The 27,828-nt window shown below is 44.3% G+C and overlaps 1 protein-coding gene and 1 pseudogene across 2 annotated transcripts in view; one reads left to right on the top strand and one right to left on the bottom strand.

Moving 5' to 3' along the window:
- Window positions 1-4,990: 4,990 nt before the first annotated feature.
- Window positions 4,991-5,406, bottom strand: LOC116554124 (annotated as a pseudogene).
- Window positions 5,407-8,397: 2,991 nt separating this feature from the next.
- The window catches only part of CUNH10orf90 (chromosome unknown C10orf90 homolog), an 86,697-nt gene continuing 67,266 nt past the window's right edge, over window positions 8,398-27,828 (top strand). Inside the window, exons 1-2 of one of the 2 annotated variants that reach the window (XM_032281988.1) lie at window positions 8,398-8,816; window positions 17,489-18,611. In XM_032281988.1, coding sequence (XP_032137879.1) covers window positions 17,516-18,611 — 1,096 coding nt within the window. In that variant the 5' untranslated portion in view covers window positions 8,398-8,816; window positions 17,489-17,515. The remainder of the gene's footprint in view (window positions 8,817-17,488; window positions 18,612-27,828) is intronic. The other variant, XM_032281989.1, reaches the window with a different exon arrangement.

The following is a 27,828-nucleotide window of genomic DNA, read 5'->3' as shown; positions in this document are numbered from 1 at the left end:
ATTCTGTGACAGCATTGTGCAAAGCCCGTGAAAACCTTTCTTTGCCTCATTTCATAATTCCCAGCCCGACAAAGCCAATACAAGCCTGTCTCTCACAGAGCAACAGAGGCCGGGAGGTTACTTGGCTCATCCAAGGTTAGCCAGCATTAAAATGTGGTGGCACCAACTGTCACACTGGACTAGACATCAAAACTCAAACTGTTCCACTTTTACCTTTTCCTAATCATGTACAGTGATTATTCATATTGCAAACTCTCAGCTTTCGGCTTATTGGAGGGGTGACACCTGGCAAGAGACTTAAATGAAACTCAATCTTCTCATCTGTAAAATGAGAGTACTCATAGCATCCTCCTCACAGGTCATTTCTTCCGTTAAAGGAGATAACACCTGTACAGCACTTAGCAGGTATGTGGCTCACAATAAACCTGCAATGTATCTAGCCATTATGATGTGACAGAGACACTGATCAGACGAAAGGGCCTTGGGATTGTCCAGTGAAATTTACATTGGCCTTGTGTTTGTAAAACTGCTTACAAAGCCACTGTGCATGTATGTAATGACTCGGGCATTATCCCAGGAGGTAAAAGTGGTCTCCTTATAAAATGGTGTATTTCATTGGAAATGCAACAAGTTATGCAATTTCTCACATCTCTCCTTTCATTTTGACCGTGGGGAATGGATCATAAACCTGAAGTTATGATTCATCTGTGCCAGTGTCTTTTTTTTTTTTTTTTTTTTTGAGATGGAGTTTCACTTTTTTGCCCAGGCTGGAGTGCAATTGCGTGATCTCGGCTCACGGCAGCCTCTGCCTCCCGGGTTCAAGTGATTCTCCTGCCTCAGCCTCCTGAGTAGCTAGAATTACAGGCATGTGTCACCACACCTGGCTAATTTTGTATTTTTAGTAGAGATGGGGTTTCTTCATGTTGGTCAAGCGGGTCGAGAACTCCTGACCTCAGGTGATCTGCCCACCTCAGCTTCCCAAAGTGCTGGGATAACAGGTGTGAGCCACTGTGCCTGCCCGCTGGTGCCATCTTTTAGCTCAGGCTTTTGAGTTTGATTCAATAACTTCTCCAACTCATTATCTACTTCTCTTAAAAAATCAGTTTTACTGTTTTTAAACTGCGTTATTAACTATAAGCCACCTTAAATTTGGTTGGGTATAAATTATTTTTAAAATGCTTATTATAGTTTAGTGTCAAAGATATTTCACTAAATTGTCTGAAAACCAATCATTCTTATAAGAACTTGCATAGTAAACTGTTATATTGCTCAATTTTCTATATAAACTGTTTATAAAAATAAAAAAGGTAGCAAGTGGACTAATCACCAGTGTGATGTTACCTGGATGTATTTTAATAAGAAAATTTTTAAATAATTCTCATGCAAACCTGTTTTATTCATTAAAGAAGCCTCAGGTGTAAACATTGAAGAGATAATTGCTGCTAACAAGCAGTGTCACAGATGGACCTGCACGCCCTTCCCCTGGTTGCCCTGTAAACATTCCAGTGACTTCATCACACAGAGTTTTGAGGTTCTTGGCCGAGGCTGGAAGGTGGAAGCCTGACTCATTCCGAGCATAAACTGTGGCCATTTTTTCTTTCGTTTAGCCAGATATATCCTTTTCATTAAAAGACCTTTGAAACTGAGTAAAATGGCCTTGAAACCTCAGTGGAATATGCTCAGACTGTCTGGGAAAGGTATGTTCTAATTTTTTTCCCACAGATGTTACCCTTATTAAGATATAAAGTAATCTGTTCATTCAGTCCACACTCATTGTCTTCTGGGCCCAGTACTGTGTGAGGCCCCAGGGAAAGGAGATGAATCACGTGTCTCTAAAGACCTGGGCCAACTTGGAGAAATAGTCATGAACAGATAATTCCACAAAGCCATGAAAAGGATGCACAGCAACGCCTGTCGGGGGGCACTGGTGTGGGCTGGCTGAATTGTGTTCCGTAAAAGATGTGTTCCAGGCCTAACCCCCAACGCCTGTGAATGTGACCTTATTGGAATAAGGGCCATTTGGATAAGGGCCTTTGTAGATGTCATTGAGTTAAGATGAGGTCACACTGGAGTAGGGTGGGCCTTACATTCCAATGACTGGTGTCTTTATAAAGGAGAGAGATTTGGAGGTACATCCAGGGAGTATGGCCATGTGCAGGTGCAGGCAGAGATTAGAGAGGGGCTGCCCCAAGCCAAGGGACACAGAGGATACCAGCAACCAAGGGACACTGGGAGGGTCAAGGAAGTGTCCTCCCCTAGAGCCTTCAGAGGGAGCCCCGTCTTGATACCTGGATTTCTGGCCTCTGGCCTCCAGAACTGGGTGGGAGTAAATCCCTGGTGTATCCAGCTGCTCCCTTTGTGGTCATTTTTCATGACAGCCCTGGGAATTAATGCAGGCACCAATCCAGCTTAAGGGCTATGTTGGGTAGTGGCAGATTAGGAAGTCCTTCTAAGAGAAGAGATCTTGAGTCACATCACAGGTAAGGAGTTAGGAGTTAGCCCAGTGGGAAAAAAGCGAAGACAGCACTCATGGTCAGCCAAGGCAGCTGCCCGTGGGAAGCAGGCTGGTTTTAAGGATTTCTAACCTGGGCTTCTTGAACTGCCAGGGTACCCCTACATGTGTGCTTCGATTTTGTACCTTTTCTCGGGCCCCTTTCTTGGGGAGAAATGTGTCCCTTGCATTTGAGTTTTCGAAGGAGCATGTGGCCTTTATGGTCACAAACTGGCAACATCAAGAAGGTTTGGCAGGACTGGCTGGGAGATGAGGCTAGTTTGGTCACCAGCCTGATTGTGACCTTGCTGACATCAGCAGAGCAGGGAGGTGAATTGATGCAATGGAGGAAAGCCTTTGTCTCAGGAAAAAACCGGCCTTGGCTTTCAGTTAGATGTTGCAGGTGAAGGTGAGGCAGTGGTGCGGAGTGGAGCCTCTGTTTCCAGTGAGGGCAATGGGAAGGGGGAGGATGTTGTCTCAGATGTGGTCAGACCTTGGTTTTTGCTTGGCCACTGGCCAAGGTGATGACACAGGAGGAAGAAGGGAGGGAGAGCTATGGGGGGCAGGATTGGTTTCCTTTTGCAAAAGCTATTTGAGGCAACTTGGAGGCAGCTGGCTCTGAGGCGGTACTCACAGAGGAGACCTGGCCTTTCCTTGGCTGGTTTGGTCCATCAGATTTGGGAAGAGGGCACAATGGCAGGACAGAGAAATGTCAAGGAGAAAACCCACAAAAGAAAGACACAGTAGCCAAGAGGAAAAAGACAGTAAAGAGACCAGAAGTCAAAGACGAGAAGACTTCCCAGAGAAACTGGGTATTCAGTAGTGTTAAGTCTCACCGAATGATGAGCTGAATGTAAATCTGGAGTGATTCTCTCTGAGAAACATCTGCTTTAAAATATTAACAAAGGGTATTGTTAAAAGGCTGGTGAAAATTCAGACTAAACCTTGACTTCCGTAAGACTAGATATAAGGCATTTAAAAATCCAAGAAGTGAGAATTTGAGTGCCCCTTCCCTGCCTCTGCTGCTCATGATGCAGGCAGGAGAAGAATAAGCATAACCACCAAAGAGAATGAAGGCCTGGGCATTTGTCATTTGCACATTTCTTCGGTGAATTGATTGACGAGGTGATACGTGATGGTGCTTATCTACTACTTTTGTAGAGATAAGTCAAGCAGTATGGGCCAACAGATGGGGATTGGACGTGATTTTTTAACCATATTCTGTGATTCACCCAATATTCTACTTGCTATTTTCCAAAGAGGCTGGATTGTTCTACTTTTATACTTTATCTTAAGCCATTCCTGCCTTTCCCTTTGCCTGCAGCTTGGGCTGTGCCGCTGTGCCTCTCCACTCTGTTCACCTTTGCCTAAATCCATCCCCTCTGACAAGGCCATGTCAAGTGTCCCCTCCCTCCCAGCAACTTTTCCCGGTTCCCTTTGCTGGAAGGGCTCTGTCTGCGGCTTATCAAGGCCCAGGATAGCCAAGCCGTGACTTTCTCTTAGAGTACCTGGAAAAGAGAGCATCTCTCCCACCTTATCTCTCAGCCCAGGGCCTCACACACCCTGAGCACCGCATAAATTCCTGCTCGGTTGACTTCCGTTGCTGAAGCACAGACCATCCTCCAGGGAGGAAACATGGATTCCGGAAGGTCTTGGCTCAGGGCCTTGTGGTGTGCTCACTCATGGGGGTTGTGGCCTTCTCTGGAGGGGGCTCAAATCGGGCAATGGTTTTGGATGTGTGGTTCAGGCTGATGGAGACAGCAGTGGGTACAGTGCTTCCAGTCATCTTAGGAGAGAAGAGCTCTTGACACGTACTAGTGAGCGCACACCTTCCCTGGGCACAGAGGGCCGGCGTGCTGGGCAGCTAACACAGTGAGTCATAGACCAGCAATGATTTTGGGTGGTTGACTAGGCTGGTTTTTAATTTCAAAATAAAAGCATACTGATTCTCATGACCTTTTTTGTTTTTCATTTTTCTATGATGGTTTTATTCAAATTGAAGCCACTGGCGAGAAGCCTCATTGAGATTCCCATGCCCACAGACTAGGTGTGTTTTCCTAAAACTCATGGGGTGGTTTTCAAACCAGTCCTCTAATTGTGCTTCAGACTCACCACCTTAAGTTCTCTTAGATCAGCAAATACTCCTGGGCTTGAGCTATGCCAGATGTCCTGGAATGCTTGCTAAAGCACAGGGCTGAGCCACCTCAAACCTCCTCATTTGCTAGGTCTGCGGGTCAGTAGGTGAGACACAAGAATGTGAATTTCTAACAAGTGCCCTCATCATGTGGATGCTGCTGGTCTGGGGGCCACATTTTGGGAGCCCTTGCTGTTGAACAGCAATGCGAGGTAGGGCCCTGTCTTGGGTCAAGTTTCCAAGAGGCAGAGCCTGAGGACCTACATACATTTTATAAATGTTGCTGTCATATGGTTCATAGGCTTTTTTCTTCTTCTTCTTTTTTTTTTTTTAACAAATCTTATTTTATTCAGCCAGCAGTCTGATCATACATGGGCCAACAACACTCAAATAATAAACATAATCAGATGTGAAAGACTGGTCTTCAAATATGATAGCCAATGATGCCGTGCTTGCCTATGATCTCTCCGATGTCAAACCACGTCCACACCTCCGTGGCCGCCAAACCATTCAGCACAGCTTTCTCAACTGTGAGCTGTTAGAAGCTGAGTCTGAGCACTAGTGACTGTCTTTGTTCAGGCTCTGAATAGCTCTAGGAATCTCAGCAGGGGTGGGAGGAACCAGCTCAGCCTTGGGGTGGTACCAAAATGTGGCCGATTGAGGCTTTGATTAAGTCACAGCAGTGTTTACCAGCACCGGGGTCTTCTCCACAAGGTTATGGACAAACTGGGTCATGGTTCTGGGACGGAAAGTCTGTTGCCCCAGCTTTTTCCTTTTGATAAACATAGCATTGTAAGCACATTCTCATGTTGTTATATAGACTTTATAGTCATTATTTTAAAGGCCCTACACTATATCTAATACATCTACCTCCATCTCCCCAACTAGTCTATGGTGGGCAGAATAATACCCCCCTACAAAGATGTTCGTGTCTTAATCCCTGGAGCTTATAAGTATGTTATCTTACTTGGCCAAAGGAACTTGGCAAATGTGATTAAGTTAATAACCTTGAGATGGGGAGAGTAGCCTCAATTCTCCAGGTGGACTCAATCTAATCCAAGCGTCCTTACAAGAGGGAGGAAGAAGGGTCAGAGTCAGATAAGGAGATGTGATATTGGAAGCAGAAGTTTGAGTGATTCAGGGCTGTGAGCCAAGGAATGCATGTAGCCTCTACAAGCTGAAAAAGGCAAGGAAGAGAATTCTCCCCTGCAGCTTTCAGAAAGGAACCCAGCCCTGCCACCACCTTGATTTTAGCCCAGTGAGGCCAGGTTGGACCTCCGACCTCTAGACCTGGAGAATAACACCCTTGGGTTATGTAAGCGCTGAATTTGTGGTAGACCTGGAGAATAACACCCTTGGGTTACGTAAGCACTGAATTTGTGGTCATTTGTTGCAGCGGCCACAGGCAGCTCATGCTCAGCCTTTGTGTGCCTGATCATGGCAGTCCCTCTGCCTTCCTGATAGAGATGAGGCACCTCCCCAGAGCTAGTGTTTACTGGATGGTGTTACATTCTGAGCATTGCACTAAGGGATGGTTATGTTATTTAATTTCTTTCAGTAACCCTCTGAAGTAGGTACCCTCATTGTCCACATGTCGTGGTGGGAAACCAAAGGATGCTGAGTAACTTGCTCAAAGCCACAGGAGTAACCAGAACTGGGATTCAGGTGCTGGAACTCTGTGGTGTGATTCCAGTGGCCTCCTGACCACTGATGCCACAGTAATGGCAACCAGTTGGGTCTTGGGGAGGGCTGCCTTGATCCTGCTCATTACCGATCATAACTGGTATCATTTATCAAACATGAACTCCACACCCCACTCTGCCCAAGTGCTTTCCATACTGTACTCTCATTGCACCGATGACAAGGCAGCATGTTTGCAGGAGGTGTTATTGCCTGCCTTTTATGAAAGAAGAAACTCAGAGTATGCAGCCCATCCACTGAGGTCAGCCTGAGGATGCAGGTTACAGGCCCAGACCTGTCTGACCTCAGCCTGTGCTGACTCCAAAGTTCTTAACCACACCTGGAGCCACATGACCAGAGCGGGTGATTTCTGTCTTCATCAGCTTTATTGTCAGTTCATCATGATGCATCATCTCTGCACAGGAATCCATGAGACCTTTCAGGCCTTACATTTGTACTTCACGAAAAGTAATCTGTGCACATCATCTTAGATAACCGCCTCTGTCACTCAGTAGCAGTCATAGATGGATGCACGGCCCCACATCTGAATTAGAGCTGATGGGGCTCACTGTCGCCCAAGGACAAGATGAGACATAGCCAGGCTTTGGACAGGTCAGTGATAGCCCTTGAAATTCCCTCGAGCCATGTCCTGACCCCTTTGCAAATCTGCCAGATTTGAAAATATGAAAGCACATTATTTTCCTCATAAAATGCTTTAAGTTACATCCATGCAGTGCTTGAGGGTGGGGATGTGTTCTGAGAAACGTGGTTGGGGGTTTTGTTGGTGTGTGAACCTTGTAGAATGTACAAACCCAGAAGGTACAGCCGCCTACGCACCTAGGCCGTATGGTATGGCCCCTTGTTCCCAGGCTACTACAAACGTGTATAGCATGCGCTGTGCTGAATACTGTGGGTAATTGTAACACAGTGGTAACTACTTGTGCATCTGAACATATCTGAACATAAACAGGGTGCAGTAAAAATAGAGGCTAAAACATAGACAATGGTGCACCTGTAAAGGACGATTACCATGAATGGAGCCTGCAGGACTGGAAGTTGCTCTGGACGAGTGAGTGAGTGGTGAGTGAATATGGAGGCCCAGGACAGCATTGTCTACTACTGCAGACTACAAGCATTGCACACTTAGGCTACACTACACTTATTTAAATAATTACACTATGACGTTCTGAAGGCTACAGCGTCACTAGGTGAAAGAATTTTTCAGCTCTATTATAATCTTATTGGACCACTCATACGCAGTCCTTCATTGACCGAAAGGTTGTATGCAGTACGTGACTGTATATCTAAAATTCTGATAAACCTTTTTGATGAGTTGATAAAGGCAGGATTCTAGTTTAGGGAACTATTTTCATAAATCTCTTCTTTCTCATCACCTGCACTAGGAGTTGGGGAGCCATTCATTACAGCCCCTTGAAAAATCACCTTCCCTGGAGTATTTCCATTGCAGAGGCAGAGTGGTGACCCTGGGCTGCAGAAACTGGGTCTCTTCCTGGGCTTGCTTCCTACTTCCATGTTCATACCATCTCCCTGTGTTTGGTTCATGTTTCTACATTAGCAACCTGACAAAGGTCACTGCTAGAGACTGGGGGGGCTGTGTCTGCGTGAGGCCCTGGCAAACTCTGCAGTGCTGCTGAGTTGCATCTAAGAGAAAGCTGCTGTGCAGGGCTCCATGAGGCACTCAGGGCAGGTGTGGTGGATGAGGAATTCAGGTGAAGAGTGGATCTGTAGATGTGTCCACTGTTATTAAGCCAGTGACTGGGGGATCCAGGACTAGAACCCCATTTCTCCAGTGTTTAGTCTACTGCTCTGTGCAGTTGGACCTGACAATATCCTTAGGTATCTCTGTGGCAGACACTCACAGAAAGGCACATGTGGGGGATTTTACATAAAGTGTCTCATGATGTTATCACTAAATTATCCTCAGAGGGTCTAAAACAGTTTTGTATCAGTTTCTGAGTCACCCATGACCCTGCCGGTAATGGTCGCATTAAGAGGCTGAATGAAGGTCAGTTTCTATTTCAGCCATTCTTCCCTGTAGTGATGCTGGGAAATGTATCGATGGGAAATCTCTTCTGCTGAGCACAAACTCGGGACACTGGCAAATATGATAGGGCTAAAATTATGCAATTATGACTGAGTCTAAGGAACATAAGGGATTGTATGGAAGAAGAAATCTTGCAGCTGAATAAACTATGTAATAAAGAACCCAGAGAGGTTAAATGGAGGGAATGGAATAAATGAGAGAAATGTGTAAGATTTTTGTCATGGTTTGACTATCTGGATTTACTACTGGCTGATAGAATATGTGAGTAGGTGACATTAAATTTTATATAGAGTTATATATTTCATTTTATCCTTTTATATACTGCAAAGTGGCAATATTATCTCTTTTGCCTAGGATTACAGGACAAGTACCACAATACAAGCGATCAAATTGCCCTTAAAGATCTCCAGTCTGATGTTACAGAGGCGAAATCTGACTTCACCAAGGTAACATACATTTCTAACTTCTAAAACAATCAGCAAAATGCACCCATCCATAAAACATAATCACTGGCCTACTTGTGATGTGATTGCATTTTATTTTATTTAGTCAAAAATTGAATTAATGCAGCAGACAATCTAACCATCAATGACTAGGACCTGTTACGTGAAAGCATACACGGCAGCTTCAATTCTTTTATCAACTTCAAAAACAATTTGTAAGTTTGCAGTGTCTTAGAATATGGCGATTCCTCTCAATTTTCAACAAAATTTGTCCTCTGGAGAGAGAGGGAGAGAGAGTGAGGGCGAATCGTGCCATACAGCATGTTCAAGATGCGAAAGAGGTTCTCTGAAATCTAACAAGCTGGTATAGGTTGTTAGAACTGCAAAAAGTGTCAGTGGTCTGCAATAGGGAAGAAAATTAGAGGTCATATTTATAAAACGAAATATTTCAGATTCTAGGAACAAAAGAGCTTGGTGCACAGTGGTTAATATTGTCAGCGTGTCATACACCAGGCTCTGACTAATGACTGATTCAGTTAACCCTTCCCATAGCCCCATGAGACAGGTACTGCTCTTATATTAATACCTAGAAATGAGAAAACGACAGCTTCAGTAGGCGACTTGCCCCAAATCTCACAGCTCGTATAACCTGCCTGGCTCTGAAGCTTTTGTTCTTAGCTTACTCTAAAAGACTGTCGCGGTAGAAGGCTCTTTTGAATTAACGAGATTTACAGTATGGACTTTCTCACCTTAAAAAACTGTCCAAGATGTTACAGTTTACAAGGCATCTGCTGTCTGTCACAGATGGAGATTTCGCTGCCCATTTTTATAGTTCTAAGAGAGAGTGGAATTATAAGAATTGATCTCTCATAACAGATTAAAGTAGAAAAGATATCTGTTAAAATATTTTTTTTTACCCAAAATGCTTGTGTTAGGTATTACTTTGATTTAGGTCTGCGTTTAATAAAGCTCTACATTTCCTTCAGAGACTCAGTGCCTGAAATCCCACGAGAGGGAGAAAGGATGTTATTTGGGTTCCTGAGATTTAGTCATCAATATTTAAAGCCCTTTCTATGTGAAAGCGCCAAGCTCACTGTCTCAAGATGTAAAGATGCATGGCTATAATCAATCTGTTCCCTGGAAGCAGGAGCCGGAGCCCTGGGTTTGGGGAGGAAAAGGAGTGGAAAGAGCAGTGCGTCATTCAGAGCTGTCCTTGGGTGGACATGCCAGTGAGGGGGAGAGAGATTGAGTCAGGGAAGGGTGTGGGGATGCAACCGCTGCATTCCACCGCTACTCTTTTTTAAGAAAGACGTCAACTGAGGATCTTTGTCACCTGTTTTTCCCATTGAGCTGGCAAATCTCAGCATTTTCCTGTTGATTTCAAAAATTAATCAGAGTTTTGTCCTAATGTTGATGTTGATGTTTGTGGCTAAACATTAGTCACTAATGTTGAATGTTGATGAGATGGCATTCACTCATTCCCAGCAACACACCCCTTGTGGCTCTGTGGCTGTATCCCTGTAATACACACACACACACACACACTCTCTCTCTCTCTCTCTCTCTCTCTCTCTCTCTCTCTTTCTCTTTCTCTCTCTCTCTTTCTCTGTGACTGAGTTCAATGTCTCTGGAAATTATACCTCCTGACCACCTGCTCTGGAATCATCTGGATCATCTAATTTGGTCAGAAGGTGACTCAAATTTCCCCCCTAACTTGGAACATTTAGAGCTTGTCCCTGGGTATGCGCTAGAACGCTGCCATGAGAGGATGAAATACACCAGGGACTGCCCTGCTGTCCTGCCACCGTGGCTGCCGTAAGTCACCGCCTCTCCTCCAGGGCCCACACAAGATTGATCACTTGTCCATCCAAAATGCATTCAAGCCGTAGCAGTGATAAGAAGTCACCTTTTCTGGCAAATGATTGTTTAAAAGGAGTAAATATGGAACAGAGTTATCTTCTTTAAAATTTTTTTTGAAATTTTCCTTTTAATAAAAGTAATAGCGACCCTATGCAGAAACAGGAAAATACAGAAATGTATAAACAAGAAAATATTTATCTATCCATTTTCCCCATGGATTTTAACATAGGACTGTGATGCATATTAACTTTGATAGCTGTCTTGCATTATTCTCTTATCCCATCACAAGCAATTCCTCATGTCAATTAATTTATTTGTAATTTGTATTTTTAATTTCTACAGAATATAAGATGCAGTTGTGCAAGCATGATTTACTTACCCACTCCACCTTATAAAAAATACAGTGATTCTTGGTGGTTGTCAGAGAATGAGGAAAAGGGACTGGGAAGTTAGTATTTAACGGGTATAGAGTTTCAGTTTTACAAGATGAAAAGAGTTCTTGAAATAAATCGTGGTGATGGTCGTTCAACATTATGAATGCGTTTTATACGCTAAGTTGTACACTTAAAATGGCTAAGATAGTAAATTTTATTTAATGTGTATTTCACCGCAATTTAAAAATTGGGGGGAAAAATAAATTCTTTCTGGCTTTTCTCTGCTCTATATCAGGATGCATGGAGTTCTTTATTTTTAGTAACTGCATGGAAAGGCAAAAGTTTCCCAATGGAGAGTGAGAAAAGCTCAGATTTTTCCATTTGCCTTAAAACTGCCTTCTCCTGTTGCTACATACCAGAGTGAGTTCATATATTGGAAAATGCCCTTCCATTCAGGATGAAATGCCACTAGGTCAACAGATTACCTAGTGATGGTGGCTCCAGATCAACTCAGTGGAGGAAGGCAGTTTTGCAGCAAATGCACAGGACTGCAGAGTCTTCTGTGTGAAGCTGCAGCCAGAGAATCCTCGGGCAAATAAAGGTTGCAGAGCAGCAATGGGGAAAAATACACGTTTCAAGGTAGAGATCGGCGGAGAGGCTTATTCTTGGGAGAAATAAATTGCTACAGGGATGGAGGCATCCTCACTCCAGTGGCTTAAGAGCTGATTCCTCTGATCATCTGCCACTTGTCTCTTTCTGACTTCAATTTATGGAATTATGCCCTTCTTAGAAATACCTCTTAAGGCATAAACATGAAGTTAAAAACAATCAATAAAAGCACAAAACTATGAAAGCAGTTACCAGCACTCCAAAATCATCTTTGAAACATTTAAGAGATATCAATATCTTAAAGCAGCATCTATGAGAAAGAAAGTGTAAAAAATGTGTTGTGTGGTGATGGTTAGGAAAGGGAGAGTTTACTCCCAAAGCAAGACACAAAACCCAGCTATGCATCTGACCCCTCTCCCACTCGAACATTCCACTGAAAATATGAGATGATTTTCTTCTTCCTTTTAAATCAAATCTTAATTTTATTTCAGATGAAAGAAATCTCTTTGTAAAGACATGTTGAGTTAATCCAGTAGAAAGAAAGATGGAATGTCACTGTGAAACAGCTTAATTTGAGAAGATATTGGGTGTAAAATATGTAATTACTTTTTAAAGAAAATTTGCCCAGCTTTAAAAGTAGTAGACTGATTGAACTGAGGAACATTAAATAACCCCCATTTCATTCCCTCCTTGGCCCAGAAGAGGGATGGAACACAAAGTGATGTGTTAGGGGCTGAATCACATCTGCCCAACCCCTACTAAATTGATATGGTGAAGTCCTGTCCTCTACTTTCTCAAACTGTGCCTGCATTTGGAGGTAGGACCTTTAAAGAAGTGATTATGGTTAAGCGAGGTCATTAGGGTAGGTCCTAATCCAGTCCAACTGGTGTCCTTATAAGAAGAAAAGATTAGGACCCAGACATGGGGCAGAGGACAGATGGAAGACTGTGAAGATGTAGGAAGAAGGTGGCTGTCTGCAAGCCAAGGAGTGGCCTCAGAAGAAACCAGCCCTGTGACACTTTCATCTTAGACTTCCAGCTCCTAGAACTGAGAAAATTAGTTCAGTTGTTTAAGTCATGCAGTGTATGGTACTTTGGTGCTATGGTAGTCCTGGCAAACTCATACATATTTTGAAGAGGTTAGACGTTATCTTCAATTATTGAACGGGTCTCACTGAGAGAAGGGGTTTGATACACAGAAGAATGTGCTGTAGAGGAAAGAGCAAAGGGCCCCCCAGTGTTTCCTTTTCCATTTCTCCCAGTTTTGGGGACTCTTGTCAAAGCTGAGACTACACACTGGAAAAATGCAGCCTTTGGCACATAGTAGGTGCCCAAATAAATATGTGGGATGCACAGTTAAAGAGTTTGACCATGACTGTGTGTTATTAGTAATAGAATTGCACCTTAAAAAAATTATGTGACTTCTACATTTCTATCAGCGAAATTTCAATGTATTGGATATATAATGAGTCATTTCTATTTGTGTAATTCAGGCAAACTGAAATGTATTCCATTGTAAATTCCACTGAAATATGGTATCCCTTTGATGTGAACACCCCTCACCCCTTTGTAGATTGGATTATGTCACATATCCACTCATTTCTGCTGGGTCATGGGAAGAGTATGTACCCTAGAATTACATCACACATTGTATTCTGAGAGGGCAAATCGATTTTTCTTTGGAACTGGGCATTCATCAGCATTTGTCCCTCAGGAGCAGTGTCACCTTGACATCCTGAGTGATTCCAGGCCTTCAGAAATAAGTTCAAGTTTATGCTGTTCATCAGTCCTCTTCCCTCATCCATTCACATCTGATAGAGTAAAAAAATCATGGCTACACTTGCTAGGACCTACTTAGTGAAACAGTGACTAGTTCCTCTTTTTTTTTTTTTTTTTTAATACTTTAAGTTCTGGGGTACATGTGCAGGCCTTGCAGGATCGTTATATAGGTCCATACATGCCATGGTGGTTTGCTGCCTCCATCCCCCCATCACCTACATCAGGCATTTCTCCCAATGTTATTCCTCCCCAATCTCCCCACCCCCTGCTACCCCTTCCTTAGCCCCCCAACAGACCCCAATGTGTGATGTTCCCCTTTCGTGTCCATGTGTTCTCATTTTTCAACACCCACCTATGAGTGAGAACATGCAGTGTTTAGTTTTCTGTTTTTGTGTCAGTTTGCTGAGAATGATGGTTTCCAGATTCATCTATGTCCCTGTAAAGGACATGAACTCATCCTTTTTTATGGCTGCTTAGTATTCCATGGTGTATATGTGCCACATTTTCTTTATCCGGTCTATCATTGATGGGCATTTGGGTTGGTTCTAGGTCTTTGCTATTGTAAGTAAACAATGTGGCAATGAACATACATGTACATGTGTATTTATAATAGAATGATTATAATCCTTTGGGTATATACTCAGTAATGGAATTGCTGGATCAAATGGTATTTCTATTTCTAGATCCTTGAGGAATTGCCACACTGTCTTCCACAATGGTTGAACTAATTTACACTCCCCATGGTGGCTAATTCCTTATCCCGTACTCTGGGCTTCTAGGTTCTTCTGGAGGGATGCACAAGCCTGCAGTCCCTCAGCACAGCCTGGAGGCATCCCTCAGCATGCAGGGCCCTGGGCTCTGGCTAGGGCTTCATCCTTGTTGAAGGATGTATTTCCCATCCTTGTTGTTCCAGGATGAGATGGCATTCACTCATTCCCAGCAACATACCCCTTGTGGATACCAAGCTCAAGGCTGTCATGGTGCCCTGAGCCTGGAAAAGAGGTACTCTCTTGATACTGGAGACCACAATACGAGGAAGCCTGGAGGCCCCACAAGAACCACCCCTGTTTTCTCTTTGCTCAGCAGCTGGGGAGGCCAAGGCCCTGTCCAAGGTCCTGTAGCCAGTATGGGAATCCTGGCTCACACTAGACCCCAGGTGGCCTGAGTCCTTCCCACCATATCCATGCAGAAGAATCACCTGGGAGCTAGTGAAAGATACAGATTCTAGGCTTTATCCCCATAGATCCTGATACATCAGGGTCCAAGGAAGGAGAGGTCTAGAAATCTGCATTTTTAACATGTGCTCCCCACCAAAACACACTCTCTCTCTCTCTCTCTCTCTCTCTCTCTCCCTCCCTCTCCCCCCCCCTCCCCCTCTCTCCCCCCCCACCCCCCCCCCGTGGTTTCTCTGCAGGCAGTCCCTGGTGCAAACTTTGGGAAACATGGCCCTATAAAATAAATCTGATACTGCAGTTTCCAAAGTGGATCTTTTTTTTTTTTCTTCAAAGAGCAGTGTTAAAGAGTTTCTACTGGGTATGATTGCACTCCTTGTAGGGTAGACAGGAACAATTATGATCAGGACTAAATTTAACTCTAATGAGAGGGACTGTGTACCAAGTGAAATAGGCACCAGGTGCACTTCAGCTTCCTCGTACGTAAACTACATCCATAAAAACTGCTACGGGGGAAGGGATTCAGGATGCCGCAGAAGCATTGGGGCTTCAAGCTGGAGTCACGCTGGAAGCTCTATGAACACCGATGCCTGGGCCTCCCTGCCCAGGAATTCTAATGTAATTGTTTGGGAATGAGGCCTGGCCATTGGGGTTTGGACGAGTTCCCAGGTGACTGATGTAGCTTGGGCTGACAACTGCTGGAAAGGAAGCCCTACCTACCAGGACTTCCAGCAGAGCTAGCCTCAAGGAAGCAATGTATGATATGAACTGGAAGTCTGAGAGACCCGTTGGGCTAAAGAGAGGGCTGAATGTCCCCTTTCATGACTCAGTGCTACTGCATGCCATTGACCTTTTTTAAAAAAAATGAAACCAGAGATATTTTGATTTTTTTTCATTTTAAAGAATTTTTAAGATGCTTGGCACTGTAATTGGCACAGATTATACTATCATGAACAAAACAGGAGCTTGCCATTCTAATGGATATGATGGGTTAGGGGGACAGGCAGAGAAATGACACAACATGAGATTTTAGCACAAGGAAATAATATAGAATAGTGTAAAAGATGGCATGCGATGAAAGAGGGTAACTTGAAAAGGATACCAGTTACTTGAAATTTGTTAGGGAATGCTTTGCTGCATTCATTTTTTTTTTTTAATGAAGTAAATTTTAAAATGACTCTCCTGTCTATTCTTTTTCACTCATCTCTGGGTATCTTTTGAATGTACAACTTTCCATGTATCTTAAAAAAAACACATATAACGTGATGGAGGTTGTCACGCAAAATAAGCCAACCACCTTCCCATGCCTGACTGTAAGGGCAGAAAGCCCCTCAGGTGGCTACGATCACTCACACTGGTCCTCCCGCAGCCACGTGGACTTGCAGCGCCCAATGTCCAGCTTGGGGGAACATGCAGTTATCTAGTCAGCAAATATTAGTCCTGCCCTGAAGAAAATAAAAATGCTACTGTGCTTGCTGTCACATCTTGGAATAAGCAAATACCCCTGCTTCCACCATATACGGGCCCTTTCCTTCCAAAATATGTTGTATTGAGACGACCAGCAGCCTCAGACCTGCATGCGTTTCTCAAAGTCTGTGACCCAGATCACCTACATCAGAATCACAGGGATGTCAGTTGAAATGCAGATGCCTGGGTGCCACCCACAACCTAAGAACCAGTCTCTGGGGCCTGGGGAACTTGCAGTTGTAAGATCTCAGGCCATTCTCTGCGTGTTGGGATTTGAGAGTTGCTGTGGGAAGTGCTGGGCATCCAGATCTGCCCTCAGGCCCCCAGAGCAAAGATTCTCTGCAAGCAGTGGGAGCTTAGTGGTTACATATATTCCAGATCCTGTGCAGCTCTATGCAAGGATTCATTTTAAGCGTGTACCATAATGAACATCTAAATGAGGGGCCTGGACCCTGTTAGCATTCACCAAATGCTGGGGTATAGTCCATCTTCCGTGTCATATTTTGTAGTGCTTCATACATAACCGTAATAAAACAAAATAAGGACAGAAGAGATTCTTCTTTCCGGTCTTGACCTGGTTAGATGCTTTGTTAAAAATCATGGCACACTCTTTTGGATACCTGAGCAATGTACTGTTAGGGCGAACAATCTGCTGATCAGGCAAAATGAAACACCTCAATCATTTGCAAACACTGGACAAAAACTCATGCTTATGCAGCTGATCGTGGAAGTGCAGCAAAGCTACATGTGTCTTGGTCCAATGTCCCCTGCCCCCTAATTCTGATAAGTGAAATCAACTGATTGTCATAGTGTTTGTCTGGGCAAACGTGGGCATTTGCTTTCTATTATTTTGCTCTCTGGACTTTGACTTCCGTGATGCCAAGCAGCAGGGAGCAACTGAATTGGAGTCTAAGCCAGCCAGTGTAGAGGACTGCAAGGGACCGAGGTAGTGAGGGGGCTCCTGTAACCACCGTCGCTATTTCCTTTCAGGAGTGCTGACTCATCTCCCACATAAACCCATGGCACCAAGTTCCAGCCGACCTCTGGAATTCTCTTTCCTCTCCATTGAGGATGTGAGCCATATTCAGGGGCTCCTGGGCTTGATGGAGGTGGTTTTCAGGATTAGATGATCCCCATTGAAAAATCATTAGATAAATTAAGAATAGATGCTCAGCAGAGATAGCCAATTCACTACACAGGCTGATGTTTCCAGAATGTATAGCTTGTCATAAACATCTAGTTTTCCTGCCCTTCCTGCCATCTCTGACCATCAAATGTGCAGCAAAAAGCCTTGGACAAGACATCTGAGTGTTACAAACCAAGTGCTCCGGCATCCTGGTGGCCTCTTGCAAGCAAGTTTACTGCCTGTGTTTCGATAGACTGCTTGAATAATCGGGATCTTTTTCTGTTTGCAGGAGACCCTGGCATCACAAAACACAAAAATGATTTCCTCCATAGTAATCTCCCAGATGATTGATGAGAATAAGTCGAGAGAAAACAGGGCCTCCTTGCCTCTGCCGTGTGCGATGGCTCAGTCTCGTGGACATCACATCAAGCAATCTCTGGCTAATCGCAGCAGAGTCAACATTCACAGGGCATTTGCATTCCTACCGGGCAGATTAGGAATCCCAACACCGTCAGATGAGCGAGGACCTGAGACAGAACTGCCACCCAAAGAGGAGAGCCCCTGTGAGGGCCCCCGCAGAGGTTTTGCGTCCATCACCATCACAGCCAGGCGTGTGGGCGCCCCAGCCAGCGCCCTGGTATGGGGGACTGTTGGGGACTCTCTGTGTCCTAAGTGCAGGGCTGAGGACACTGTGTTCCAGGCGCCTCCAGCTCTGGCCAATGGCCCCCATCCAGGTCGGCACCAGAGAGCTTTCGCCTGCACAGAGTTCTCCAGAAACAGCTCGGAGGTGCGGCTGAAGGTTCCTGAGGCCCCCATGGGGTTGTGTGAGAGACGCAAGGCCTGGGTCACCCATGCCGATGAGACCAGTTTTTCTGCAGACACCCCACTGTCAGGAAAGAGCCCACTGGTGTTCAGTTCCTGTATCCACCTCAGGGTGTCTCAGCAGTGTCCAACTTCCATCTATTACGTAGACAAGTCTCTCTCCATTCCCTTTGAGCAACCTCAAATTGCCAGCCCCAAAATGCACAGATCCGTCCTGTCGCTCAACCTCAATTGTAGTTCCCACAGATTAACAGCAGATGGAGTAGATGGCATAGTGAACGGAGAGCCAATAAGCGCAGGCCCGAAGCAGGAGCTCGTGGAGGGAGACCAGGACATCCTAGGCCTGCGCTGGAACCCAGGTTTACAAGAAAGTCACTTGAAGGAAACCCCATCATTGGGGCGGGTGCATGTGGGGACTGACACATGTCCTTGGAGTGATTCTTTTCCATTGGAAAACACAGAATTTGCAGACGTGGGAACTAACCAGGTCACCGTAAGAAAAGGGATAAAGGACCATGAGGCTCATTGTCATGCCAGCGGTCATGCCAACCAACTGTCCATTCACATTCCTGGCTGGAGTTACAGGGCAGGTGAGTGGTGCGTCCATCTGCAAGAGGGTGGCCTGTGCCAGTGCCCTAGCAAGGTGGCTGTTGAGGGAGATTCTTTTACAAAAGAGGCACGTCTCAGTAGACTTGCAGTGATCTCTCTTCACGGTTGATGACTGATAGCCCAGCATCGATGTCTGATTGGATAGATTTTTTTTTTTTTGGTTGAGACATTTGTAGATTGTAAGAGGCCTTCTGTCAGATTCCTGTTTCCAATAGTTCCAGATCATATGTAATGAGAAGGAAATAATGGCCCCCAAAGGAAGTTAATTTACAATGTGCCCAAATCGCGTTCCAAGAGAGGGTGAGAAGAAGGAAATGCCATTTACCCCCAGATGTTTCAGCTCTTTCTTGCCAAACATCTGTGTATTTGGAAGTGTCCAGAATTCTGCACTTTTACTTTTCAAGTTAGCCTCATTGATATAAAAACTAGACCACAAAGCTTCACAATGGAGTGGGGGGTATGTGTGTATGTGTGTGCGTGTGTGTGTGTCTTTAGTAATTATAGGACATTTTCTAAATTAGGTAAGTCAGGGACTCTGTGCCAAATAGCAGCAGCAGCAGCAATCTTCTGTCCTCCTGGTTGTGTCTTACGGGACATCTCGGCCAGTGTTTGTTGCTGTTTCTGCCATTTCCAGGGCCAGGCACAGTTCCCAAGGTGGGCTGCTCTGAGGATTCTTCACGTTTTTTGGGAAATCGAAAGAGGAAAGCAGGCCTTTTTTGGAGGAGAGGCCAGATTTCTTTCTTTGTGTAAATTTCTGATTTTCAACTTTACTTTCTGTGAGAGGCTCTGGTTTATGAATTACTTTCTATTTGGTAAAAAAATAGTTAAAGATATTATTATACAATTGAAAATGCAGAATATGCATAATTTATGGTACAATTTTTGTTCATTAAAGCTTTATTAATAAAAATTACTATAGACCATTTTAAGTTATAATGTGTATAGACATGTTAAATGATGTAATTACTTTTAACAAGTGTATATATATTGAATGCCCAGAGATTTTTAAAGCAATTTTGACATGGCTTTCAGATTGATTAAACCATTGAAATGCATGTCTTACAGACTCATTACAAGAAGGACAACATAAGCAGCTATTAGTGTTCCAAAGATAAATCCTACTTTAGTATTTAAACAGATTGCTCAGGCTAAGTGCTTCATCTTCCTTATTGATGAAGATTCCAGAAATATACCACTGCATTGTTGTATGCTATGTCAGTTAAAGCACATCCTCATTTCTAAACCACGTTTCCTGGTGTGAAATAATTGGATTTATAGTACTTTTCACCAAAGGCTTTTCATTAATGAGAGCCAGATCTCAAATACTCATCTCAGAGGAGGGCAGCAAGAGTCTGGAAAATTCCCCCAACTTACTTTTTGGCTTTGGTTGTGCAGAGAAGATTTTTTGATTGTGATTTTGTGAAATGACTACTCGGCAAGAGATTATCTTAAGCAAGTAGTATGAATTCGTTCTACATCCTATGGGCCAACATCCCCCAGGAAAAGCACATATCCCAAAGATTCACACGTGGAGCGTTTGAGTGACTCTAAGCCGTGGGGCTTCATTCTATCACTTGAGGAAAGAGATACTCACAGAGACCAGAGGAGCCTTAAATACCTTTTCTAAAGTTTCAGTAGCTTTGGGGGTACAAGTGGTTCTTGGTTCCATGGATGAATTATACAGTGGTGAATTCTGAGATTTCAGTGCACCCGTCACCCAAGTAGTATACATTGCACCTAATGTGGTTTTCTTTTAAATTCCTAGACCTACCTCTTACCTGCCCCTTTCTGAGTCTCTAAAGTTCATCACAACACTCCATGCCTTTGTGTATTCCTAGTTTAGCTCCCACTTTGAGAACATTCGGTTTTTGGCTCTCCACTCCTATGCTACTTCACTTAGAATAATCGTCTCCAGCTTCAACCAAATTGCTGCAAAAGACATGATTTCATTCCTTGTAATGGCTTAGTAGTCGTCCATGGTGTACGTGTACCACATTTGGAGCGCCTTTCTGTAGAGTTGTTGCTCTATTATTTCTAGCTCAGTGAATGTGAACACGTGACACTCTCTGAGCTCCTCATCTGGGTAACTAGAGCAGGGGGAAGATTGGGTGTTTTTCGAGGTCTCATCAATCTTCAAAAAATTCAGCTCTATTTGCCCAAGGTGGGCTCTACAAAGAGAAGAGGCTCCATGTGACTCTGGGCCCTTCAGCTGCAAAGTCCAAAGCCACAGATCCCTGGTGCACACAGTGGGGCACTTGCTGCGGATGCCTACAAATGTACACTCTCACCTATACGTGTGCCCTGGCTGTGTGTTTCTCACTCAGAAACTAATTTCCAGTGGACCATATTTCTTCTCAGGTGACAAGAAGGCACATCTGTCCATGCTGTAGAATTCTGGCCTGAAATTTACCAGCACAGCTCATTGACTCTAACGACCATAGGCTGTCTTCACACAGTCGGCACGATGTTTTGAGGGTGAGCTTGCTGACCTTCAGTCCTGACAAAACCTTTTAGCCTTAATGCAAGTGCTTTCAGACTGCAGCAACGCTCATTAAAACTCAGAGGAACTGTTTATATTTTCCTGTCTGAAGCTGGAATCCTATCTGAGACATCCTTGACAGCCTCCCGTGGTTACACATGCTATTAGCAGTCTTCACACTTCATAGTTACTGAATCTGATGCTTTTTATCTGAAGGATTCCAAAATACCTCATGAGCAGAATCTTCTGTTGACTGGCTTACTGACATTCAGCTGCTTGGTGGGTGCAACCTGGGAGATTCTACAAACAGAGGCCAGGCAATTTTAGTTCTAGTCATTAGGTCATTGGACAGAAAGTTCTACAAATTGTATTCATGAATGAGCCTCCAGGATATGCACCCAAAAGATAAGATTAGGAAAAATGAAACACAAGCACATCATGCAATTCAAATAGCTGTGTCTACTGAGACGTAGCATTCCAAAAGACACGTGGGCACCTGCTCCCCTTTCGGGCGCTGAAGGTTAAGGAATTGGTTCTCTCTTTGCTTATCTCCTCGGTCCCTGTATATTTTATCTTTGCATCTCTATTGTAGGTGAGCATTGTACAAATCCCCGCATCTATCATAAAATTTAATCCCCATTCTTGTCATCATCACCATCATCATCATCATTATCATGATCTTATTCATAACCACAGCATATGTTGTAGAAATCCTAGTCACTAGGGCCTGGGCTGCATCCATTATTTTGAGTCATTCAACCATCTACAAAAAGAGTTCACTTGTTTTTCAGACAATACAAAAGGAGGCTTGAAGATTAAATGATTTGCCCAAGTCCACGTGGCCAACTGGTTCTAGAGGTGTGTACTTGTCTCCTGCTGTCCAGTTCTCAGTGACAGCCCCAGGCAGAGCAGTTAAGATGGTGGAGACTCAATGGCTGGCCCCACCTCCACTGCCACTATCAAAGGTGATATCTGAAGACTGCTTATGCACATCTGGAGTAATACTAGTATTTGGTTGCCAGATACCCCAGTAAATTATTAGGAGAGTGAACTCCAAGTTAATTTGTGATAAAATATAAGCTGTATCATTTGATGCAGTTAAAATGTATTGGCTCAGAAATCCTTCTCAGCCTGAAATCCAGTTATTTGTGGTGGTCTGTGAACTACACAATGTTGGTCTGAATGATTCCCACCTCACCGGATGTGCATGCCTGACTCACTATTGACTTAGACACGTTTCTTACTGCCAGTTTTATGTCTATCTGTGGCTTAAATCTGAAGCTTTCCCCCATTACTGAGATATCCAAGTAGAGGGGGCAAAATCTTCCAACGATGGTAGGTGCTGCTGAAGAAGAGACTAGTGAATACTGTACACTGTCCGCAGCTATTTGTGTTCGCATTTCATGGTGGTGCTGGAGCTGTGTACTTGTCTTACAACTCCCTCAGCCAGTGCACAGGCTTTGGTGGCATTGGTCTGAGATGTCCTCAGTGGAGTTTAGCATCACTAATGAATAAAGATGTGGATGGATGGAAGGCAGAAATCCCTGCCAGTTCTCCAAATGAGTGCCTACTTGTACTTAGATGGCATGGTCTGCCAAGCTAATAATGAGGCCTAACCCCCTCCAGGTTTCCTGAGGCTGATGCCTCTACCCTGCAGATCTTCGCCACTAGATGCAAAGCTTACACCACTCAAGTGCAGATAACAAACCATGTACATACAAGCCAAGCCTACCCATAGGGGAAAGGCCTGCAGTAGATGCATACTCTCATCCCATGAGGACTTTTTACTAAAGGGAACAGAAGATATTTTACAAATGTGATTTTTTTAATCATCTAGAATTGGGGTGAGCAACCTTTCCTTTTTCCCTTTTTTTGTAAAGGGCCCAATTGAAAATATATGTTTGGCTTTGCAGGCCATATGGTTTCTGTAGCAGCTACTCAACTAACTATTCAACAGTCTTCAGATACCACCTTTGATAGTGGCAGTGGAGATGGGGCCTGCCACTGAGTCACCACCATCTTACCTGCTCTGCCTGGGGCTGTCACGGAGAAGGGCACAGCAGGAGACAACTTGCTGTTGTATGGCAAAAGCAGCCATCGACAATGTCTACATACATAAGTGTGGCTGTTGCCAATAAAACTTTATTTACACTAACAAGCAGTGGGCCAGATTTGGCCTGCAGTCTGTAATTTACTGACTTCTTGTCTAGTTTTCAAATAAATCCATCCCCCAAGATAAAACTTTACTCTGTTCCCCAGTATTGCATGTTGGATTCTCTAGAAATCAGAGTCTGAGGTGGAGATGAATGGGCAGGGCATTTACTGGTGAGCGTTCTTGGATACGACATCCATGAAGGGAAACAGGACTGGGCAGAGGGATAAGGTGTTCTGTGGTGCAGTCATAAGGAAGGCCTCTGCCAACCACTTAGGGAAATCTGACCTTGGGAGAGACAGCTCTCTTTAGTCAGCCAATTCCTACAGGGTGGATTGCCAAGAGCACTCTTTCTACAGGACTGCAGTAGCTAGGGGAGGAAGCTTGTCTTTTCTGAAGGGAGATCTGAGCAGTGCAATACAGGGTCCATCACAGCTGGCCATTCTGCCATTCGGTCTGTGTTTTCCACTCCGCGATCCCATAAAACTCTGAAACAAGTCAAGGATCTTGCTAGGCTAGACCTGAGGCAGTGGGGTGGTGGTGACTAGAGGTCTTAGCACCTGTATGAGGAGGATAGTGCAGAATTCTGCTCACTCTTGATGTCTGTTCATTCGGCAAATATATATTGGACAATTGTCCAGGAGTGGGAGCAGTGACTTGAACCAGGGTGGCAGTGGTGATGGTATTGAGAAGTAGTCAGATTCTGGGGCTACAAGGTTCACTATGGATCAGATGGTTTGGCAGTCCCATGCTGATTCCAAGTGACTGCAGGTGTGCCTAACCCGCTTTAGGTTTCCTGAGGCCCCTCTACCCTTCAGAGCTTCCCCACTAGATGCAAAGCTTTTCTGCTGGTGGCTGGCAGACATTCACACCACAACTACACGGTTTCTTCCTAATGATGTGGGTGCATGGTTGAGAACAAGGTAAACAATCTTATGATGGTCTTTTCTTACCTTTAGAGAAGCCAGAAGAATTGAGCAGAATGAGTTTTTGTGTTTTGTTTCATTGTTAACAGCAAGATAAGCCAGAGAGTGTTAGAATCAGCTGATGAATGGACGAGAACCCGGCCCAGCATTTAGCAACAGCTCTGTAGCAGATAGAAGCAAACAGCGGGGAGGCCAAGTCCAGCCTGCTGCCTGTTTTTGTCAATAGTTATATGGAAACACAGCCATGCCAGCTTATTTATGCATTGTTCTGTCACTGCTTTCACACTGCAACAGCAGAGTTGAGTCGTTGGGGCAGAGACCTTATGGCCCACAAAGCCTAACATTTTTACTATTTAACTCTTTTCTGAAGAAGCGTGTGACCCCCTACTCCAGGACAGGCCCTCTGGCTGACTTTGGACAGGTCACTTGCCTGCAAGGTCTCTGTTTTTTTCCGTCCGTGGAATAAGAGAGGTCGGCAAGATTATCTTGTGAATTCTTCTCTCCTTGTTTGTTGATTTACACTTTTTTGGGGCCTATGGTTTTCTGCCACAGGAGCTGTCAGACAAGCCTGTGTCTCAGGTTGATTCTTAGAATGTGATGAAGAAGCGATGCTCATAGTCAAAGGGAAGAGCTGTCAGCCTCAGGTTGCACTGTTGCCTCTCCACCTTTTCTGACCAATGCCATCCCGTCTTGCTCTGACTCTCTTCCTGTCTCATAAGAGAGCAGGTGCCCACTGCAATTCGACCTTGGCCTCCAGCCTGCCTGCCACTTTTCCCATCAGCAGCAAGAACAGGTGCTCCTGAGCTGCTCATTGTGACTCAGTGGGCAAGGCGCTGGCACTTCCTGCTGGCACTCAGACAAGCTCCCCTCGCTTACCTGACATTGATCGTGTTGGCCGTGGTACCAGACACTGGGCTGTTCTCCAGTTCTGTGATGCTGACACAAAACTCAGACCTGGTCCCCTTGCTATGCAGGTGGCAGTCTTTGAATGTGATGCATTTGTTATTTCATAAGGGTCGTTGTTCTTCTTGCACACTGCACATTTCTGGAGGGCCGGATTCAACTCAGAGTCATTGGCATTGACCTCATATTACCCAGTAGAGGGCCATGGAGCAATGGCTCACAGAGTGGTTGCCCTGGAGCTGTGGGCTGGGTGGAGGACAGGTTGTGTTGATGACCCAACAAAGCCCATGCTTATGTCAGGGCCCCTTAAGTGCTTGTTGTGTTTCCTTCTTCAAACTACCTCTCCCCATCCCCACATTCAAAACCTCTCTGGCAAGGAAAGGGTGAGGAACCATGTAAGATTCATCGCCAAGAGGTAGGCTGTGAAAAGTAAAGTGAAAACAGCTAACTTTGGCAAACAAGAAATAACTAAATATGGCAGAGCCAGCCTATAAATTCATCTTAAACTATGTTTTCAAGCAGTATCCCCACTTGGTTTTAAATTGAAGTGGAGGGTGGTAGGAGAAACGTTTCAAAATATTGTTTCCCTCTAGGAACTCAATAAGAATAATCAAGTATAGCCAGGTGTGTTGGCTCACGCCCATAATCCCAGCACTTTGAGAGGCTGAGCCAGGCAGATCACTTGAGGTCAGGAGTTCAAGACCATCCTGGCCAATATGGTGAAACTCTGTCTCAACTAAAAATACAAAAATTAGCCAGGCGTGGTGTCAGGTGCCTGTAATCCAAGCTACTTGGGAGGCTGAGGCAGGAAAATCATTTAACCACAGGAGGCAGAAGTTGCAGTGAGCCCAGATCATGCCACTGTACTCCAGCCTGGGCAACAGAGCGAGACTCCATCTCAAAAAAAAAAAAAAAATTAAGTATTGTCAAGGATCAACTTTATTATCCTTCATATGGTCAAATTTAATGTTAGAGAAGAGAAAATATATGAGCCATGTTGCAAAAATATTTTGAAGATTTGTAAGAATGTTTTATTTATCTCTTGGTAAGTCTTGATGAGATGATGTCATTTTCCTCATAATCATAAACATGGTTTCCAGATCACCCCCAAGAGTCCATATGCTACCTAAAGATTGCTCATTTCAGCCATCCCAGGTAGCTTTATGGAGAAAATGGCTTTTTTTTTTTTTTTTTTTTTTTTTTTTTTCTGAGTAACTCTTTCAGTTTTACAAATAGGGTGTGTCTCTACAGTGTTTGGGAAAGAGTCATTATTAACAGACCACTTACTCAGGTTTGCCAGGAAGAGATTAAGAGAAATGGGATTCAAAGCCCTCATACCGGCTGATGAGGTAATGGGCTGATCTTTTAAATTAGGACACTGCAGAGCAACCATCTATACGTGAGTAACAGTGAGTATCAGGGTAACCTATCAGAAGCAGCATGGGCTTGGGAATGAGGCCCATCTGAGACTCCATTCATACTGCATCAGTTTCTTGCCTGCCCTTTACAAGGTAATTTACGTGAAGAGCCCTGAGCATTTGGGCTCATAGTGGGGACTCGAACCATTCTGTAATTATCATTAGTCTTCAGAATCACCCAAGCTGTCTGCAGGAAGTCAATTTAGAAGGGATCTTGGAAAAAGGCAGTGGTAGTAGCATGACGAGTTCTGTAAGGAAAAGTATTCTAGATACAGATGACCCTGGAAAATAGAGCAAAAAAATGTGACAGACAGATGGCGCGTTTAATTCCTTTGACTTGGTGAGGTTTTGCTCTTTTCCTAATAATCTTAAAGCAAAGCCCATATCATTCTGTAAAATGTGATTTTCTTTTCATCAATAATGGCTAACTTTGGCGAACAAGAAATAAATAAAGATGGTAGAACCAGCCCATAAGTTCATCTCAAACTGTGTTGTCAAAGTAGTTTGTTGTTAAATGTTCATATTGCTATCAGATGTTCTTCTGTTTCCCTTGTTAGGCCATAGCCCCATGAAGGCATTACTGCAGATAAAGTACTGCAGTCTATGTTTGGGGCATTCTATGGACCTTAGGTGGTACAGGGGCTTTCATCAGAGAGTGTGAAAAAGATGTTCTTAACCAGAGAGGTGCATCAGACATGGGTGGCACTTTTTCAAAACACTCTGAACTCCTGGGTTCAAGTGATCCACTCTCTCAGCCTCCCAAATTACTGGGATTACAGGCGTGAGCCACCGCGCCTGACCAAAACACATTCACCAGATGCTGCAATGAACATGTCTCAGTCAGTGCATTCCTGGTTAAGAGCTCTGTTTGGGGTATAGCAGGTCCATTCTATAGTGTATCTTGATTCTCTGCTATTCATGGGTAATGGGCAGATTCTTCAAGGTTAAGGTCCCTGTGAGACTTGAAGGGCAGGTGCACAGGACAGGTGTTCTCTTTGCAGGGAACACAACCTCTGTCACTTAGAATTAGAAGCTGTTCCTCAAATGCCTACTCTTGCCTAATCCAATTCTTAAATGCCCTGTAGGAACAGCAAAAGTCACAGACAGATGAGGAGTGTGTAAACCGGTCCATCAGATAGCTGTTGTCTATAGAATCAGAAGTTAAAAAGCTACAGAAATTCAGTTTTTCTTAACCATTTCCTCAACTGAGTGAATTATTTGCATGCAAGGACTGCATCATGGTGTGTCTTGCTTGTTTCCTGTGATCTTTGGTGTGTAGTGCCAGAGCGTGCACTGAGCCTGTGTCTCGTTCACGTTATT

The sequence above is a fragment of the Sapajus apella genome, unplaced genomic scaffold, assembly GCF_009761245.1.
Source record: "Sapajus apella isolate SASKATOON/1434 unplaced genomic scaffold, GSC_monkey_1.0 scaffold13, whole genome shotgun sequence".
NCBI classification, from domain to species: Eukaryota; Metazoa; Chordata; class Mammalia; order Primates; family Cebidae; genus Sapajus; species Sapajus apella.
The sequence above is the reverse complement of the archived record's forward strand: the minus strand, read 5'-3'. Positions and strand labels throughout refer to the sequence as shown.